Genomic DNA, 18,492 nt, shown 5'->3' with positions numbered 1-18,492 from the left:
GACGCATGCAATCAATAATATTTAAAAATTAAGGTTTCTACGATCAAATTTTGAAATGAAAGACATAGGTGAACCCAATGTGATGTTAGATATTAGAATCACAAAGAAGGGGGATAGTATATTACTATCCCAAGAATAATATATTGAGAATATATTGAGAAACTTCTTAAGAAGTTTAGGTTTTATGACCTAGGTTTTATGACCTCAAACCAGTGAGTACCCCTTATGATGCTAATTCTAAATTAATAAAAAACAGAGGAGAATCATTATCTCAATCTCAGTATGCCCAGATAATTGGGAGCTTACTGCACTTGATGAGTTTTTTCTAGACCTAATATTACTTATGCAGTAGGTAGACTGAGTAGGTACACTCAATGTCCAAATCAAGAACATTGGGATGCACTTTCCAGGCTTACGAGATACTTAAGAGGATCAATGGATTATGCCATTGAATATAGTGGATTTCCCGCTGTACTAGAAGGGTATAGTGATGCTAACTAGATCTCTGATTCAGATGAGACAAAATCTACTAGTGGTTATATATTCACACTTGGGGGCGGTGCGATTACATGGATATCAGCCAGACAAACAATTATTGCAAGATCAACAATGGAATCTGAGTTTGTCGCTCTTGAGATGGTTGATAGTAGGGCTGAGTGGTTGAAAAACTTCTTAGCAAACATTCCACTAGGAATGAAACCAACCCATCGGTGTCAATACACTGTGAGTGCCAATCGGCAATAGCTATAGCTAAAAACAAAAATTACAATGGAAAGAATATACATATTCAATTGAGACACAATTTTGTGAAGCAGCTGCTAAAGAGTGGAATTATTTCCATTGATTTTGTGAAGTCAGAACAGAATCTAGCAGATCCTCTGATAAAAACCCCTGAGAAGACAAATAATATTAGAAACATCAAGGGGAATGAGACTTAAGCCACTTGCAAACAAACAAGTGATGGTAACCCAACCTTTGTGATTGGAGATCCCATGAATAAGGTTCATATGGTTAAAAACAAGTCACTTGTTAGTTCTGATAGCACTAAATTGATTTTAATCAATTATGTCCATTCCTATGGTGTGTGTGAAAGTGCTAGAGACTGCATTATTGAGAAGCTAAACTTTGTCATTAAAATTCTATATGGTGATAGAATTTTATCTTAAACAAAGTTTTTAATTCATATCCCTTATGGGTGGTGTATGATTTGCAGCATACACTTGATGAAATCACCTATATGAGTGTCGAGTGGGGCCGCTTGCATGAGATCTTGGCACGATCTCTAGAGCACTCATGAGTATCGGGCACACGCATGGCCTATTAAGTGCAACACAGCGATAACATCAAGGATTGTGAGGGTGTATTGTGATTGAGAAACCTCTAACACACGTCAAGTGTCTTTGGTTCATATAGCTTGCTATACCAACTACATTGTGTGTTAAGTGTTTAAATCTAAGACTGGTTCATATAGCTTGTTATACCAGCTCTGATGCATTACATCCTTTGAGACCCATAACAAAAGTTTCTTATCTTTTTTCTTTTGCAATAAGTGGGGGATTGTTGTAATAATGTTAGATTATTGCAAAAGAAAACGTTGGATTGCAACGGTCAAAACTTTAATTGTCAACAACGTTTAAATTCATTTTCTTAATTGTTCCAACTGTAAATATTTAATGGTTTTTATTGTGTTTTATTAATTTTATTCTTCCCTAGCTCTATAAATAGAGAGCTCTTCCCCCATTCCAAAAAACAGTCAGTCTTTTCTGATTCTCCTTTCTTCTTTTTCTCTTCTAAAATTATTCTGGGTTTATTTTATACTCTTTTTAGAGATTCTTGTTAATACACCGCAAATAAGTCCTTAAGGACAGTGAATCTACACGCCTCAGGAAATATTGTTCGTGATCATATCAGTTTTTATACAACAATATATATATATATATATATATATATATATATATATATATATATATATATATATATAAAATAATTTTTTAAATTATGTATAATATTTACAAAATCAAATATAAAATTAAAAAAAAATGTAAAATTGCTGGAGAAAGATACTTTAGAAACTTATGACAAATTATACATCTCACCTCGATTCTATTAACAAAATTTTCCTATTCAACATTTTTCTTATTCGTTTTTATATTCTTCCGCGTTGTGGAAAAGATAATAAAAACAAATAAATTGCTTATGTTAACTTGTTACTTTTAAGTAAAAAGGTAAGATGTAAACTTACTCTGTTTATTTAAGACCTTGGGAAAGTCTTTTCATAGCTTAGTGTATATTTCAATATATATATCTTCATATTTGAATTTAAAAGTGATATAGTCCTCTCTGTTTTCGACAGGGAATATAAAGCCTCTGTCTTCTTCCAATTATTTTATGAACTTATAAACAATTATATATAAATAATTTTGTATAAAAATATACTTTACTTTATTTTCTTTAATGTGAATTAGAAATTAATATCTTTTAATAATTTAAAATGAGAATAAAATTAATAAGCCGTCCATCATTGATTTGAAAAGATATATTAATTATATTGTACCTATATTTAATCACTTTACATATTGTGCAGTTCCTCTTATACTTTCCATTTTTTATCCTATGTCAAAAATATCTTACCGTCGGTTAAAAAATTTACTTAACCATTGTTCGAATGTTCATTAAAAAATTTACTTTGATTTTTCTTTTATTTTACTTTTTTTGTTTTTATTTATTAATACTAATAATAATAATAATAATAAAACATGTTAAAAATTTAATATTTTAAATTAAAAAAATTATTTATTTAAATTTCATAAACAAAAATTGTTTTTTAATATAATAAATATTTAATTAATTTAATACTTTTATATAATTACATATATATTAATATTATAATTTATAAAATATTATTTATTAAAATAAATAAATGAAAAATATTATAAAATTAAATAAAAAAACTTAAAAAAAATATGTTAACCGTATTTGGAAATACGATTAACATATTTAGTTTTAATTATTAATGTTAACCGTATGGTTAACATATCTATTTCTATTTTTTTAAAAAAAATTAATATATTTTTTGTTAAATTTTTTATTTTGTAACTTTTTAATATGTATTATTATTGTTATTATGATTATTAAATAAAAAAATAAACTAAAGAAAAATTAAAAAGAGAATCTTTTGACGAATATTAAAATAAAAAATAATAAAAATAAAAAATTTAAATGTTTTAACCGGTTTTCGAATATCCATGGAACATTTTTGGCCTTAGAGGTGTGGGATGAAAATTTGGAGTTGGAGGAAAACTGCTCTACATATTTCCATTAAGATCAAGACATTTTCATACTTTCACACTTTTAACCATAATTCATGTCCTTTATAATTCGCGTCCTATAAGTCTTGATTTGTAATTTTGATTTTCTTATTACATTATATTTTCTAACTGAGCTCTAAACCTAATCTGACCACTAAGTAACTAAAATATGAAATAAAATATATAAACGCGTACAAATTAAAAAGTTAACCAAAATTATGAATATCACGAAGATTAAAATTGTTGATAAAAAATTAAAAGAAATCAAAAGTACAATTTAATAAAAAAAAATTAAATTTGATTGAATTCCCTTTCTTTTGAAAAGAAAAATATAACTACAAATTCAAAATTTCAATAACTACAAAAATTATACTTACGTAATAAAAAACACTCAATTACACTTGAACTTATAATACTACGAAGGATTGACATATGTCTCCAGTGTCTTCAAACTTATAACATGTATTGTGTATTAGTGTATTTTTAAGCTTAATTCAATCTCACAAAATCGACTTGTAAAGTAAGATTTATATTACATTTATATATTATAAATTGATCTTATTTTTAGTTGACGTGAGACTTTCAACATATATTTTTTACGTCGAAATATACACATCTCAAATATAGGAGTAGAATTAATAGGTGGTCCGATATGGTCCGATAACGGGTAGGTGAAAAAGAATGCACACATGAAATGTTTTATTTGTTATGTTTTTTTTCTTTTCGTGAAAATTGACGTAAAATAACACACAAGTCATTATTTTCTTTTAATCAGCACACAAGTTATTGATGAATTGTCAAGCAAATATTAAAGAAAATGCAGGATTCACTCTTAAGATATATCAAGTGCTAAACATTACAGAGTAATCCTAAAAGTTTAATTGCAAATTAAAATAAAGTTTTATACAATATTATTAATATTAATTTGAATGATGATATATCGCAGTATTTTTATTTAATATTACTTTTAGAATTGTTATGACACAGAACTTTCAATTATATTATTTATTAGAATATTAATTTGAATAACAATAATTTAAATATTTCATGATATTCATTATACTTTTAAATATATTATATGTTTTTTGTAATATAAAACATAATTATATAAATAAAATATAATTGTGTATACTCTATTATTTATTTTTTTAATATTTTCATAATTATAATTTTGATGTAATCAAAATTTTATAGTAATAATAGTAGTAATAATGTTGATAATGATGTATATCAACCCTAAAATTATATTTTAACTTCTCCATAGCAGTTGTAGTCCTCCAAACTTTATTCAAAACCTCTTTTTTCTTTCATTTATATACACTGCCTAAATCAACATGAAAAAATACATTTCAAATTAGAAAGGCAATTTCAAGAAGACAAACTAAATTAATGGGAAAAAAAAAACCATTTTACTCAAATATCTTTAAAAACCTTTTTGAAGCATACACGAAATATAGATTTTACGAAAAATACCAAAAACAATCAATAAGCAGAATAGTTGGAAATATAATAACGCTCCACAAACTTCACAGTTGCATGAGTATTTAGTTCGTACAAGAAATGCAGAAAATCTGAATGAAGTTGATTGAAGAAAAAATAAAGTATTTATTATGCTGCTGCAAGTTATCAAGCAATTAGAAAGCTTTGTTGAAAGCTTGAAAATGCCCAACTCAATATTCCTCATCTGAGTTGAGAGACGCTGCTTACACAATCCACTCCCTAGAGTGGATTTGGTAATTTTTCATTCTTCTCAGCAAAAGGACCATCTTTGGAAGGTAGTTCATCATTTCAGCAACTCAAAAGGACTGAGGAGGCCATAAAAAGAACCCAGGAACAGCAGGTGGTGGTGGAAGGATGGTCAGTGCAGTTGCATTGGTCACAATTGCATCAGACTCTTGTACTGAGCTACTACTTCCACTGTTGGAATGATGAAACTGGTGGAAAAGGTTTTGTGGGTACGCGTTCGCAGAATCATAAGGTATAGATGCAACTGGCTGAATGGCAGAGAAATTGATGGTGCTAGTTTCGTTTGTGCCCTCAGGTTGTTGTTCATTAGTAACAATAGCTTTCTTCTCCGATTCTGGGGAGGACGAAAGCTTCAATCGTTTTGCTACCCCACCTACTGGAAGAGAGCTATTCAATATATTCTCCACATCATATCTGCTCATCTCAAAATTTGTTACAGCGCTTGCACCTCTGAACTTTATGGCTGCAATATCATATGCCTCAGCTGCTTCCTCTTCAGTCGCTGCAACAATGCAACAAAAACTATTCAACTTCCAGAACAAGAAAAACGAACATTACAGAACACGTAAGTAACAAAAGTTGTTTCAACTTTCGAGTCAGGCCAGTAAACCAGTGTTCAACATTGTTAGCATTACTCTCTACTACTATAAATGAAGACTTTGAGGACTTAATTTTTTAACATAATATTATGTCACGGGCTCAAACTATACGATCCGTGAGTTTGGAAACACAGTAGAAGCGTGAAAAACACAGTGAATTCATGATACCAGACACCCTAGATGTCATTTGTGAAACATGATATTTAACCATAATCACAGTGTTGAAACAAGATAGGGTATAAACTTGCCAAATGTTCCCAGATATAGATCCTTGTTTCCCGCAACTCGGCCGATTCTTGCTTGCCATCTACCCTGTTGATGATGCCTGAAAGTTCAAAAAAGTTAAAGCATAAGAGAAAAAGGGAATATAATAACAAGGTAGTAAGTACGTCAATAGTGTCATAAGTTTTGATTTTAATGCACAAACCTCGTAACCCCCCTGTATGCGGAAGCTCCCCTTGAAAACCCACTACTTTTCCTGCAAGGAAACCGGTGCAATTTTAGTTCCAGGATAGAAATATTGCGATAAATACGTTTAACTGGGAAGTGTGCGCTAACCTTCGCAGTGATGCAATGAATTCTTGCTTTCCTGAATGTTTCATCTCCTCCAATTCCTTTGTATAATTGGAAATCTAAGACATTGGACGATAAAAAAACATGTTAAGCGCTAAAGATCCAATACGGTTCCTATTTCTACATTTCAAGTGTCCCCAATATAAATCTATAAAGTTCTGTATTTGAGACATATAATAGAAAAACTAAGTGTTTGACAATAATATCCATGCTAAATCGTTGCGCTGAGGTTCCTGCAAGATTCTACTTATTGTTGACCAGTTCAACTTTGCTGAGACCCTTCATTTACGCAGATCATTAGCCTCCACTTTTCGTATACTACCTAATGCATGTTTCTCTGATACCAGGGGGTGACCAAGTTTGATTTTAACTAGTATCAAGTGAAGCATAATACACGAACTTGAAGTGTGAACTAAAATCATTCACTCAGCAGAATTTACCTCACTCTTTAACCCCGTTTCAATACTTTCAACTCAACTACATATACGTACGATTTCATGCACACAACTAATGGAGATCTGAACAGAATATTATTAGAAGTGACTATTACAGGAAAGTTGGTGGTTGCTGTTGGTCCCCAGTACTTGATAGCTGCTAAATCATACGCTCTAGCAGCCTTTTCCTCCTTGTCATATCCACCTAATAATACATACAAACACAACAATTTATCATCTGATATAAAGTATTAAGTTTAAAATAAGTTGGGAAATGACCAAAGATAAACATTTCTTACCCAAGTACACTGTAGAAACAGTCAAAGGACGTGCGACACAGTGATGAAGTGCGCAATGCCACATTCCATGCAAAGAAACAGCAATGAAAAAGCCATGAAAAATCAAATTTAACCTTATGGATCGGTCAAAATAATCAGGTAAAAAACTACTTTTCTTAGGAAAAATGTAAACGACCAAAGGAAAAGTGATGAAATGCATGCAATGGCGCCTGCACGCAAGTTACTTTAATATTTTTACCCTCCTTTTCTCACTTTTCTTTGGTTCCCATTCTAGCCAAAAGATAATACACGATATGCCATCCATCTGCGATGCCCGTCTTTTCTAATAGCAGACAGACACTGGAGGACCCCATCAAGGTTTAATAGTAGTAAAAAGTTATAAGAACCGATTGATGTGAATTTTCAAAATTTTGACTCCACAAAAGCTTAATAATCCACTAGAGCCAAATAAAACCAGGCCAAAAGAAAATGTCAAATTGCCTATTCTAAAGAGGAGACAAAATGCCTTTAATTTCCCTTTTCTTGCAAAAGTGATTATTGTTATTATAAGATATTAGCAGTTATACATGTAACTTATGACTGCAAAAACATCCAAGGATCTGATAAATCCCGTGAATTTGTTTCAGAATCTAGACGACATTATTATTTGCGGGCCCGGACACTGTAAAAAACCTTTCAGCCAAACATGGGACTCCCTCCACATTCATGTAAGTGCAAATTTCAATACAGTGAGCAAGAAATGATGTTGTGGTCAAACCCAGCTTTCCTGGCGAATTGAAAGCAAAAGCAAAAGTTAAAGCCAAACTCAGAATGAGAGAGGGTCTCTCACATTTGGAATTGTCCCTTCCAAACTTCCACTACGGAACACAAACAATGCTCTATTTATTTTTAAGTCTAAATGTACTTAGGCAATTTTAACGTAAAAAAACGAATTTAAAGTTTCAACATACATTTCAATTTACCAAAATCAGATTTTAAACAAAATACAAAAGCAGAGGCATTCCCGCAAACAGGTCCCGAACAGGAGAGAGATTAACCAGGAAAAATGGCGGCACATTGGATCAAATCAACTGAGAGATATTGCAGACCCCACCCACGCACAGTGACAAAACGGCGGCACATCGCATCAGAGTAATCTCATGCTTTATTTTTAGAACAGAAAAAATTGTACAGGAAAAAAATTACTAAAAATGAAATAGAAATTTTCATTCTATTTTGAAAATTTGAAAAAGACGCAAGTAAGAAATACTTAGTACATGAGTACACATAATAAACATTAATTTAACTGCACTTTCAAATGCATGCAACCTCTTTTTCTGCACTACAGTAAGTTTCCCTATTTATTTCCTTTTGTGTTGCTCGTATTTTCAAAGTTGATAATAAATACATTTAACAAAAAAAAAAAAAAAAGTTGAAAACAATCGAAATGAAGAGATATTAGAGAGAGAAGAACCTTGACGCCCCTTCCTGGCCTGACCCTCTCGTCTACAGCTGTTATCCCATAGATGCGCTTCATATCTACCCGTCCATCGGTGTCTGCAGTGAACATTCCCAAAAATACAAATTAATAACAGTAATACAAAAGGAGCTTGAAAACATGCCGATTTCATCACGCCCTTGACCAAATTTCAATAAATGACAACTGAACCCTCAACAAGCCAGACTGGTTCATTAATTTAAGACACAAAAGGAGCTTAGCAATGATAGAATAATCATAATAATGTTTATAAAAATAACACTGAACAGATTCACCATAAAAAAAATTGAAGGGTTGATGGTGGTGTGGTGTTTTCCTACCTTGTGACCCCTCTGTATATGGAAGTTCTCTGGCCAATAGTATGAGAAACCTTCTTAGGTGTAGCAAGCTCCACCGCAGTGATGGCTTTGTCATGTCCAACAGCATCACATAAAGACAAAGCTCCTTTGCCAGACTCTCCTGAGTGGGCACCTAACTCAGCTGGTGCAACCAGAGTGGTCTTGTCTGAGGCCGAGTCATCCAACTCAGAGCTCGAGTTGGTACCCGAGAATGCTTGAAACCCTGGAATCGCGTTCAGATCTTGCTGGTCGCCGAAGTAAACAGAGGCAGAGCCATGGTCATAAATTTGGGTCAGCGAAGAATCGTCTTGCTGCGTCTCAGTTTGGTTCTCAAAAAAATCTTCCGCTTTCGGCACCAGCAGTGGCTGGTTTTCACTCTCAGAATCCATTAATTCATTGGAATTTGTCCACCCTGCAAAAAACAAATCCCAGTAAAAAAATATAATAATCATAAGCATGTGTATATATTGTGTACACAAGGAAGAACAAGCTTGCTACCCTGAATGTTAAAAATATTGTGAATTACGAAGTGAGAAATGAAATCGGAGATCGTGCAGGATAAATAGGAAGGGGTTGACGTGGGTGAGTGAGTTGGGTTGTGAAGAACCCTTCCATTCCAAAAGAGTAAACGCATAAAGAAGAGTGATTCAGAGAAGTGGCGTTACCATTGGTGGCATAAAAGTTATCGAGCATGCAGTGAGAGGAAGAGTCCGGGGATCTGAGCATTTCCACGGGAGTCAACGAAAACGTAAGCCAATTTGTGGCACCGGCCATGGGTTTTGTGTGTCGCTACGCTTCGACCAGATCAGAAAAACAAGGACAGTTTCAGAAACGAGTTTTCTGCCGAAACAAACAAACAAATGACCGAACAAAAAAACAAAGAAAGAAGCGGAACCCCGAAACTGAAATCACCTCTCTCCAGTCACAGCCGAAGGCGTTGCACTGTGTATCTTTGTGTGTGTGTGTGAGAGCGATAGACAGAGCTATTCCAGCCCCACCATGCTGATAGTACTATCTCTCATAAATAGATGAAAGGAAAGAAAATAAAAGAAGGTGCTAGGGTGGGTGATGGGTTAGAATGAAATTGGCGAAGAATGCATGCAAGAACAGTTTCTTGAATCAAAAAAGAGTTTTTAATAAAGAGAGAGAAAACAAGCTTCGAAGGGAAGATGAGTTGAGTGGAAAGAGCAAGGTGTTGGCTTATAAGGGGTGGGTTTAGCGGTCTCGGCTGTCAAAAGAGAGAGATTCAATATTACTTTCCACATAAAAATTCAGTTTCATTTTGAAAAATCTTGTGGACAACTCTTTCTTTTTTTTTTTTTTCTCTTATTTTCTTTTTATTATTAGTATTATTGTTCTTAACAGAAGAAAATTGTCTGAAAAGAAAGAAGGTTACCAAAGATGCGGGCTGCAAAAAAATTGAAGAATTTGGCAGGGTTCCGTAGTATATTACCAAAATAACCTCACTTTTTGTACAAAAAATATTATTAAATTGGGAAAAACAATTCGTTTTAGTCGCACACATGTCTTGCATGCAAATGCGACTCTTTGTTTACACTCTTTCAGAAATTATTCTATTTAGATGAATGGGTTACCATAATATCAGTAAACAAATAAAAAGTTTAAGGTTTAATTATCAACTTGGTCTCTTAACAAGAAAGTATCAACTTGTTATTATAATGAAAAAAAAAATCATAAAATTTTTATTTATAGTTCTGTCAATTTAATTGTAATTTTTCTACGGAGATAAAGACATATAAGATCCATATATATATCCATCAAAGCTGAATATTTCTTTAATATTTGGATTTTGTATGCTTTTCTTATACCTCTAGTTTTGTTACGTTTATTCGTGCTCTCAAACTTCACGGTCTCTCCGGAGTGTATATGTACATGATATTACGTTCAAGTCATTAAATTTCATATAAGATTTAACTTTATTAAAAATGACCTGATGGTTATGGAAGACGATTTCGTTCTAGAAAAGCCATCATGTCCATGATTAAATTTTCTGAATAAATGACGATTTTGTGTAAAATGAATTATTAACATAAGTACACTTAATCAGATTAACCATAAATTAAATTAATCAAAGCAGTGAGTTGTAACGTGATATCTGTAACGTTGAAGTCCACCGGTGTCTGATGATTTCAATATAATTTACATTAAGAAGAAATCGTTATAAGATGACAACTTCTATAATAATTGAAATTAACTTTGAGTTTCACGATTTTGGTTATAAATAAGTCGAATTGAAACTGTTATAGTCCATTATAACTTTGATTTATTTATATTACAAATTTGAGTATCAAATTAGAACTTAGATGTGGCCATGTTTTTTTGTTATTTTCTTTTAGAAACATGGGAAATTTTTACTAGGTTATCTAATAATTATAATTCTAAATTATTTTGAAAAAGTTACACAGCGCAAGTTAAAAATAATAAAGTCGTATAAAAATTTTAAAATCGTGTACCAATACACAACTTCAATTCAACTTAGTTTTTTTTTAACAATAATATTCATTGAAATTATTTTTAAATAAGTTTATCGTATCTAAAGTTGAAATTATTTTCAAAGACCTCGTCGCACCTTAGGACAATTTTAGTGTAAATTATTTTCAGATAAATTTTTAATCTCTAACACAACTTAACTTTAGAAGAAGTCACCAACTTTAAGTATATCATGCAAATATGACAAAAATTAACTCTTTAAATATTACTTTTTAAAAAGATAAAAAAACATAATATCAAAAACAAAAATTAACTCACTTTCCGAATAAAACCCCATAATTGTATACTTATTTTGTGCTCAACCACTTAATAACCTTCCTTATGTTAGTTACCATGAGGTTATTAATCTAATTATAGCATTTGTTAGTGACTAGACTAAGGTCATTAGCTCTTGATACATTGTCTGGGGAAACGTAACCTTTGATGTTTCTGGCTTGTTAGACTAAAGAGTGATAATTTTTTAGGTCAAAAAGTTATAACTCTTGGTCCCAAAAAGTAATAACTTCTGGAATGTACACACAGAATATTTCTAAATTATTTTTGTTATTAATACTTTTATCCTTTTTTAAGTGTTTGTCAATATAACCTCTTTATTTTTAACAAATATTATTTTAGTCTAAAAATAATTAATGCAAAAATTAATTATGGATTAAACTTTTAAAAACAAATTAACGTAGTTTTTAATTTGAATCTGATAAATAAAAAAGCAAAAATAAATTTTAGTTGCAATGATTTATTTTAAAATTCACATTGAAAACTTCCTCATAAAAATATCATATATTGTAGAATCGGTTAATATTTTTTTCTCTATCCATTTATTTATTAAGTTAAATTTAACCCTTTATTTTAAAATGGTTTAGTTTTGATAGTTATTTAACGCAAACCAAATCAATGACCCTAAATTGGGGTGTATGATTAAGTTGTTTACACTCTATAAATAATATAAAATACTACCAACTTAACAATAATTCAATATTTTGTATAAGTTACAATTTTATTTTTGAGTACTTAAAATAAAAATTTAAGAAAACTAAGTTACATAAATATTTAAATATATTCGTAATATTATATAATATTAAAAACTTAAAACAATTAATATTAATATTTAATAGTTATACATTATATTAATACATTATGTTAAATTAAAACTGATGAAATAATTATATTACAATGATAATAATTATTAATGTTATTTTTATTAGTAACCTACGAACTTAATAATTTTTTATTTTATAATATATTTTTAAATAAAAACTGAAAATTATAAATTTTTCAATTTTAAATTTCAAATTTAATTTACCTTTTAAAATTAAAATACATAAAATATTAAATTTTTAATTTAAAACAATGAAATTTGTTCCTTGTATTCCTATTTTATCTTTAATTGTATTCTTAAATTAAAAACTATAAACTTCTCATGTATATTATAATTATTCAGATACCAACATTATAATGCACTATCAAATCACCAACCTTTTATTAAAAGTATAAACATTATGCGTTAGAAGTAAGTTGTCACCCGTCATAATAAATTTTAAAACACTAACTTCTTATTAATAAAATACTTCTATATTTGAAAAAGTAGTTTCTAAAATGACAAAAGAGTAAATAATTATTTAATAATAATAAAAACGTAATTATTAAAATATTAAAATTGAGAACTTTTTTCATAAATTTTAAAAATAGTATTTAAGAAAATAAAATTGAAAAAATAAAAGAGGAGAAGAAAAGTTGTTTTGTGTGTGTGAAATATTATAAAGTTGTTGCACAAAAATGCTTAAGGTTTTTATTTACAATTTTGTTCATAAATACTTAATTTGTAAAAGAATATATAGAAAAATGAGTAAATAATTTAATTTCAATTAAGTCCTCTCATGTTATGTTTATTATAATTTAGTTTTTGAAAAATTATTAAGAAAAAGTTTAATTTTTAAAAAGTTATTAAAAAATTCAATTAATGATTATGTAATTTTTAAATAATCAGTCCAAAAGCTATAACAATTTGTAGTTGAATTATAAATAAAAATATATCATCAGTGCACTATTACTAAAATTTTTATTACACTTTAGCAGTGAAATAAAACTATAAGTTTTAAATTGAGGATATTAAGCATTATTACATTATTTTTTAGGAGTTATAAAAGATATTACAGAAAGTAATATAAAGAGACATAACTGTGGAATGAAAAGCTTTGATATAGTTTTGGAAATAGAATTTAAATTGTTTTTGGTGTGTAAACTTGAATTTTGTATTCTATTATGATCTAGGGTTGAGTTGGTAGGTAGCATGAAATATAAGTATTATGTTAATGAAAACGTGAAGAGAGTGAGTCCTGCATGAGAGATAGCATTGGAAGTTCACACGTAGAATAGAGACGAAGAGATTTAAAAACACGTAACAGTATGGTATTTGTTGGATCCGCGGTTGTAACAAAACAAAGCAACCTAAGTAGATTTTTCCTTAATTTGACTTTTGAATATGTTTGCATATAAATGCAGTATGATTTACGTTGGTGGCATAGGGTCCCATTCCATCAAACTTTCATACTCAATCTTCATCACATGAGACGTGGCTTCTCGTTAGCTTAACTGACTGACACAGCTCGTGTGCTAACGCACGAGTCTGCTAAATAATACTTTTCTATTTCTTCTAATCCATTCTATTGGTTAGCTCTACCTCGTGTTGCCTTATCTTTCACTCACTTTCACGTTGCACATTCAAAGTTTATATATTCTAATAATTTCAAACAATATAATATCAAATAATATAATACATAAAGATTAAATTTTTAAATTATCTTTTATTTGAATTTTGATTTTAAAAAAAAAGGGCTATAGTAGATCAGTCCACACCCGTCAGCTTCTGGTCACCATTTTAACAGGTCGAAACGCATTACTAGATTAATAATTTCAACCAGGCCTATCAAATTTTGTGAACTGACGGCGGAGACCACTGGACCATATCCATTTTATCATATCTATGCATCTAACATAATGTTTACATATTAACCTTTAAATTACTCTACAACACTCTCTTTCATAATTTAATGATTTAAAGGTCACTGCATTTAAGATTCTTTTTAAATTTTTTAAATGCTTCATCTCATATTTACTGTTATTCATATCTATGCATCTAACATAATATATACCAATTATAACCTTTAGGCTATGTTCGTTTGGAGTGATTTGGGGGAGATGATTTGGGGGAGATGATTTGAATGGATTTGAGTGGATTTGAGGGTAATTTTTTTGTTGGTTTTTTTAGTGGATTTGTGGGTAATTGAGAGTGGATTTGGAAGTAAAGTTTGTGAGAATTAGTGTAGGATTTGATTGATGTGATAGATTTTAAAAATTAGTTTAATTGATATAAATTAAAGATTACCAAAATGTCCCTAGTTATAAAATGTTATTTATAAATGTTATATTTAATTGTAAAAATGTTTATAAAAAAAAAATTATGAATAATTTATAAAATTAATGTTTAAAAATTAAAAAAACTAAATAATCAATTTTTTTAATAAATTAGAAAATATAATAATCAATTTATTAAAAAAAAATTAGAAAATATAATAATCAATTTATTAAAAATAAATTAAAAAATATAATATATCTAATTTTATTAATATTAAAATAATTATAAAAAAAACTTGAAAAAAAAAAAGGAAATCGCATAACCGGTTACGCGAACGCGTAACCGGTTACACGAACGCGTAACCGGTTACACGAACATGTAACCGGTTACGCGTTTCCAGCGTTTCTTAACCGAGGGCACACGCGACATTTCGCTCACAATCCGCGCAAATCTCTTCACAACCGCGGGTGACTGAACAGTGCAACCATCCCGCGTTTCATCGCAAATCCGTCCGCGCATTTCACTCCAACCGAACGCATAACAAGCTGAATTCTTCGCTCGCAAATTCGCATGAACAGTAAATTCGGTTCATGCGAACACAGCCTTAAAGGTCACTCATTTATTTACTTATACAGAAGGATAACTTCAATTTGATTTATTGTCTATTGCATATGGTCCTTCACTCGTAAAAGAGTCTCCTCTAGGAAAAACTTAAGCCACAAAACTTGACATATTAAAACATATTATGACTTGCCTTTTTAAAATCAAAAATTACCAAATTAAAAAAGGTATTAGATTTGAGAATGTACCACACTACATAAAAATTTATAATTATTAATACATTTGTTATAAAATTGGTAAATGTATCAAATTGTATAAATATAAAGTAAATATAAATCTATATATTATTTTCCACAAACATTTATGTTGTTGAGAAAAATTAACTTTAAAAAAATTAAAATTGTTGGTATGTATGAAATAAATCTTAAACTTGAAAAAATAATAAATTTTATGAAATCACTATGTAGTAAAAGCTTTACTAAGGTTATATTCCTTACATCAAATCAATATGAAAAACAGTACATAATATAATTCTAATTCTTTATTTAACATTCACATCACATGTAACAAGTTCTCATATTTTAGTGAGTCTAAACTTTAATAATAAAAATTTTAAGATCCTAACCATTTTTATTATAAGTTCGCATTAAGTTTAATATTATGATGTTATGAATGATTAATTATAAACTTTATGTCTAGATGCTTAATCAATTAATTGTTTTATTATATTCTAGGTTCCGACATTGTGGCCAATAATTAGATACTCACATATATGCAATCAACAATCCATACAGTTAATATCGAGAATAGAATACAAGTGATGAAAAAAACATATTGAATAGTAAAAATCATAAAAATTAAAGATACATCAGGTCTAACTCTTATATATTGAATAAGAGACCTAATTACTCTTATACATTCTAAACACTAAAAATAAATAATGAGCAATGTCTCTCGTTTCTATAATGAGTCTTTAATGTATCTTTTTTAGAGTTAGTTTTAAAATATACCAAAAAACTTTTAAATTTTTTTATTGTATTTTAAAAAAAATTAAGACCAAATGTACAAAAATAACAAATATAAGAATCAAGTTGAATGTAAGATTCGCCCTAACACGTGACACAATACTAACTTGATACGTGATATTTTTCTGAATTAAAAAAAGTTTAAAATTTTGATTTATTTTAAAAAATATCAAGAAAGTCACGAACTTACGTTTCACTGTCTAATAATTATTTAGAAGATGGTAAGAAAAAAGACCAAATTAAACGAAATTGATAAAAATTGAGACCAAATTAAAAAAATATTAAAAATAAATTAAATAAATTTAAAAACAAAGAACAAATTAATATTTAAACCTAAAATCAAAGAATTAAACTAGTCATTTTATAAAAAAAATAGAGGTGGAAGAATAAAAAACATCAATATAGTCCTCCTTGGTTTGACCATTATATAATGTGGTAAATGATCTTTTAACAGAGTTGTGAAAATACATAACTCAGATCACCCGTGACTCACATGAGGTAGGGTAAAAAGCACTATGGAATACATGCATTGGGCTTTAAAAATGTGGCTCAGCCCAGTCCCATTATTTTATTATTTCTGTCTTGTTTTTTCCATAGGGAATCGCTTCATGCACCCTATTATATTCTTTCTGCATTCTATCATTTTATTTAATTATCTTTTTGTTCTTGGCAGTTTTATTTGAAGCATTTGGAAACGGATAATGGATTCCAGAAGGGATATATGACTGACCGAAAAATCGATTCCGGAAAGGAAAAAACATTCACCGGAAAATGAATTCAGAAAGGAGAAAAATGTTGTCTAGAAAATAATTAAGAAAGGGGAAAAAATTCCCAGAAACCTGAAACAAAATTTCGAAATATATTTTCTATTTCCGGATTACACTTTCCGGAAGTAACTTTCAAATAAAGGCAAAAGCCGAAATTAAATAAATTTATAGGACGCAGAAACAACATCTTTTCCATAAAATATCGTCGTAGATTGTAAGGTTTCTGGCATGTCCTGAAAGGTTTTCCTGAATGCATTTTTTGACTGAGGAAACAGAAGGGGGTGGACAAAGAAATTAGTGGTTTGGGTTTAATGGGTCCTCTGTACCGTATAAGGAATTGGTGAGCTAGGAGAGTTGCTCCCTCCACCACCCCACCTTCTTTCTATACCTCTTTAACTTTTTTTAAATTCCAATTTTATCCTTTTTACTTTTATCTTTACTTATTTTACTTTTTATTTTTTAAAATCCTAATCTCAATTCTCTCTCACTTTCACTTACTCAGCCGGAAGCCCCTACTTCTCTCTTTCACTTTCTCTCTTTCTTTTAATTTCTACTTCCGTTAACACAACATTCATAATTTCCGTTTTTTTTATCTTTCTTTTATGCGTTGCTGGTGCATGGTTCATGGCGGTGGTGGTTTGTGGCGCTGCTGATAGTGTATTCGTGAGTTTCCACCAGGTTACTGATTGTTTTCTTATGCATGATAGATGATACATTCTTTGATGTATTTGATGTTTGTTGTGTTATATGGTGTGTTGTGTTCGCTATATTATGCTGTTGCTGCTGTTATTGTGCACTGTATATGCCACTGTTTGAGTTTTTTGGGAGTTCGTGAAGACCATAACGAAAGTCAGATATTCGTTGGGCCTTCAACAGATACCGACAACCATCGACGGATGTAGGCATCTGTTGAAGGCCTAACGGATATCTGACTTTCGTTGTGCCTTCGGGTTCTGTGTTTAATTTTTTATTTTTCTTTACTAGGTTGATTTTTTACTGCATGCCGTAAAATTTGACCTTAAAAACAGATATCGATTAAAATTTTTTACTGCATGCTCAATTTCTTTGATGAAAGGAAGACTTGTCTTACAATGTTACATGCTGTTGCAGCTTATTACCGAGGAGCTGTGGGAATCTTGCTGGTTTATGATGTTACTGATGAAGCATCTTTCAATAGTAATTTCCTTTACTCAATAGTAATCTTGCTGGTTTTACTCCATACTTCCCAAGCCGTATACATGGGATGGACAGCTTCTTTTTGCACCTCCATGGTTTCAAGGGCACCTATAAATTTTAAAATTCTAAATTTATTTTCTAATTTAGAATTTTCATTTTTAAGTTCGATTTGTTTAATTTGGAGACTTTTTAGAATGTATAATTCATGGTAAAAAATTTTATTCTGGAATATACATTCTAGAATACAAATTTGTGTTACATAATGTATTTTAGATTGTGCAATCTAAAATATAAAATAAAAAAAACTATAAATTACTCAATGTGAA

At 29.9% G+C, this 18,492-nt stretch overlaps 1 protein-coding gene across 2 annotated transcripts; it reads right to left on the bottom strand.

Annotated features, from left to right (window-relative positions):
- Positions 1–4,794: 4,794 nt before the first annotated feature.
- On the bottom strand, positions 4,795–9,953 carry LOC124842821 (AP2-like ethylene-responsive transcription factor AIL6). Of its 2 annotated transcripts, none has more exons than XM_047319392.2 (10): positions 9,687–9,953; positions 9,440–9,568; positions 8,757–9,186; positions 8,413–8,495; positions 6,960–6,968; positions 6,777–6,865; positions 6,212–6,285; positions 6,081–6,131; positions 5,902–5,978; positions 4,795–5,556 (listed from the first exon to the last, which is right to left on the bottom strand). In XM_047319392.2, exons 2-10 carry the CDS (start codon positions 9,546–9,548, stop codon positions 5,105–5,107), a joined length of 1,374 nt encoding a protein of 457 aa, XP_047175348.1. In that variant the 5' UTR covers positions 9,549–9,568; positions 9,687–9,953; the 3' UTR covers positions 4,795–5,104. The 2 variants fall into 2 exon arrangements, with proteins under 2 accessions (XP_047175348.1, XP_047175349.1); XM_047319393.2 differs by having other exon boundaries at positions 9,440–9,563.
- Between the last annotated feature and the right edge of the window lie 8,539 nt (positions 9,954–18,492).

This window comes from Vigna umbellata, chromosome 1, assembly GCF_029865625.1.
Source record: "Vigna umbellata cultivar VRB3 chromosome 1, Vumbellata_1.0, whole genome shotgun sequence".
Lineage (NCBI taxonomy): Eukaryota > Viridiplantae > Streptophyta > Magnoliopsida > Fabales > Fabaceae > Vigna > Vigna umbellata.
This window is presented reverse-complemented; position numbering and strand designations above follow the sequence as displayed.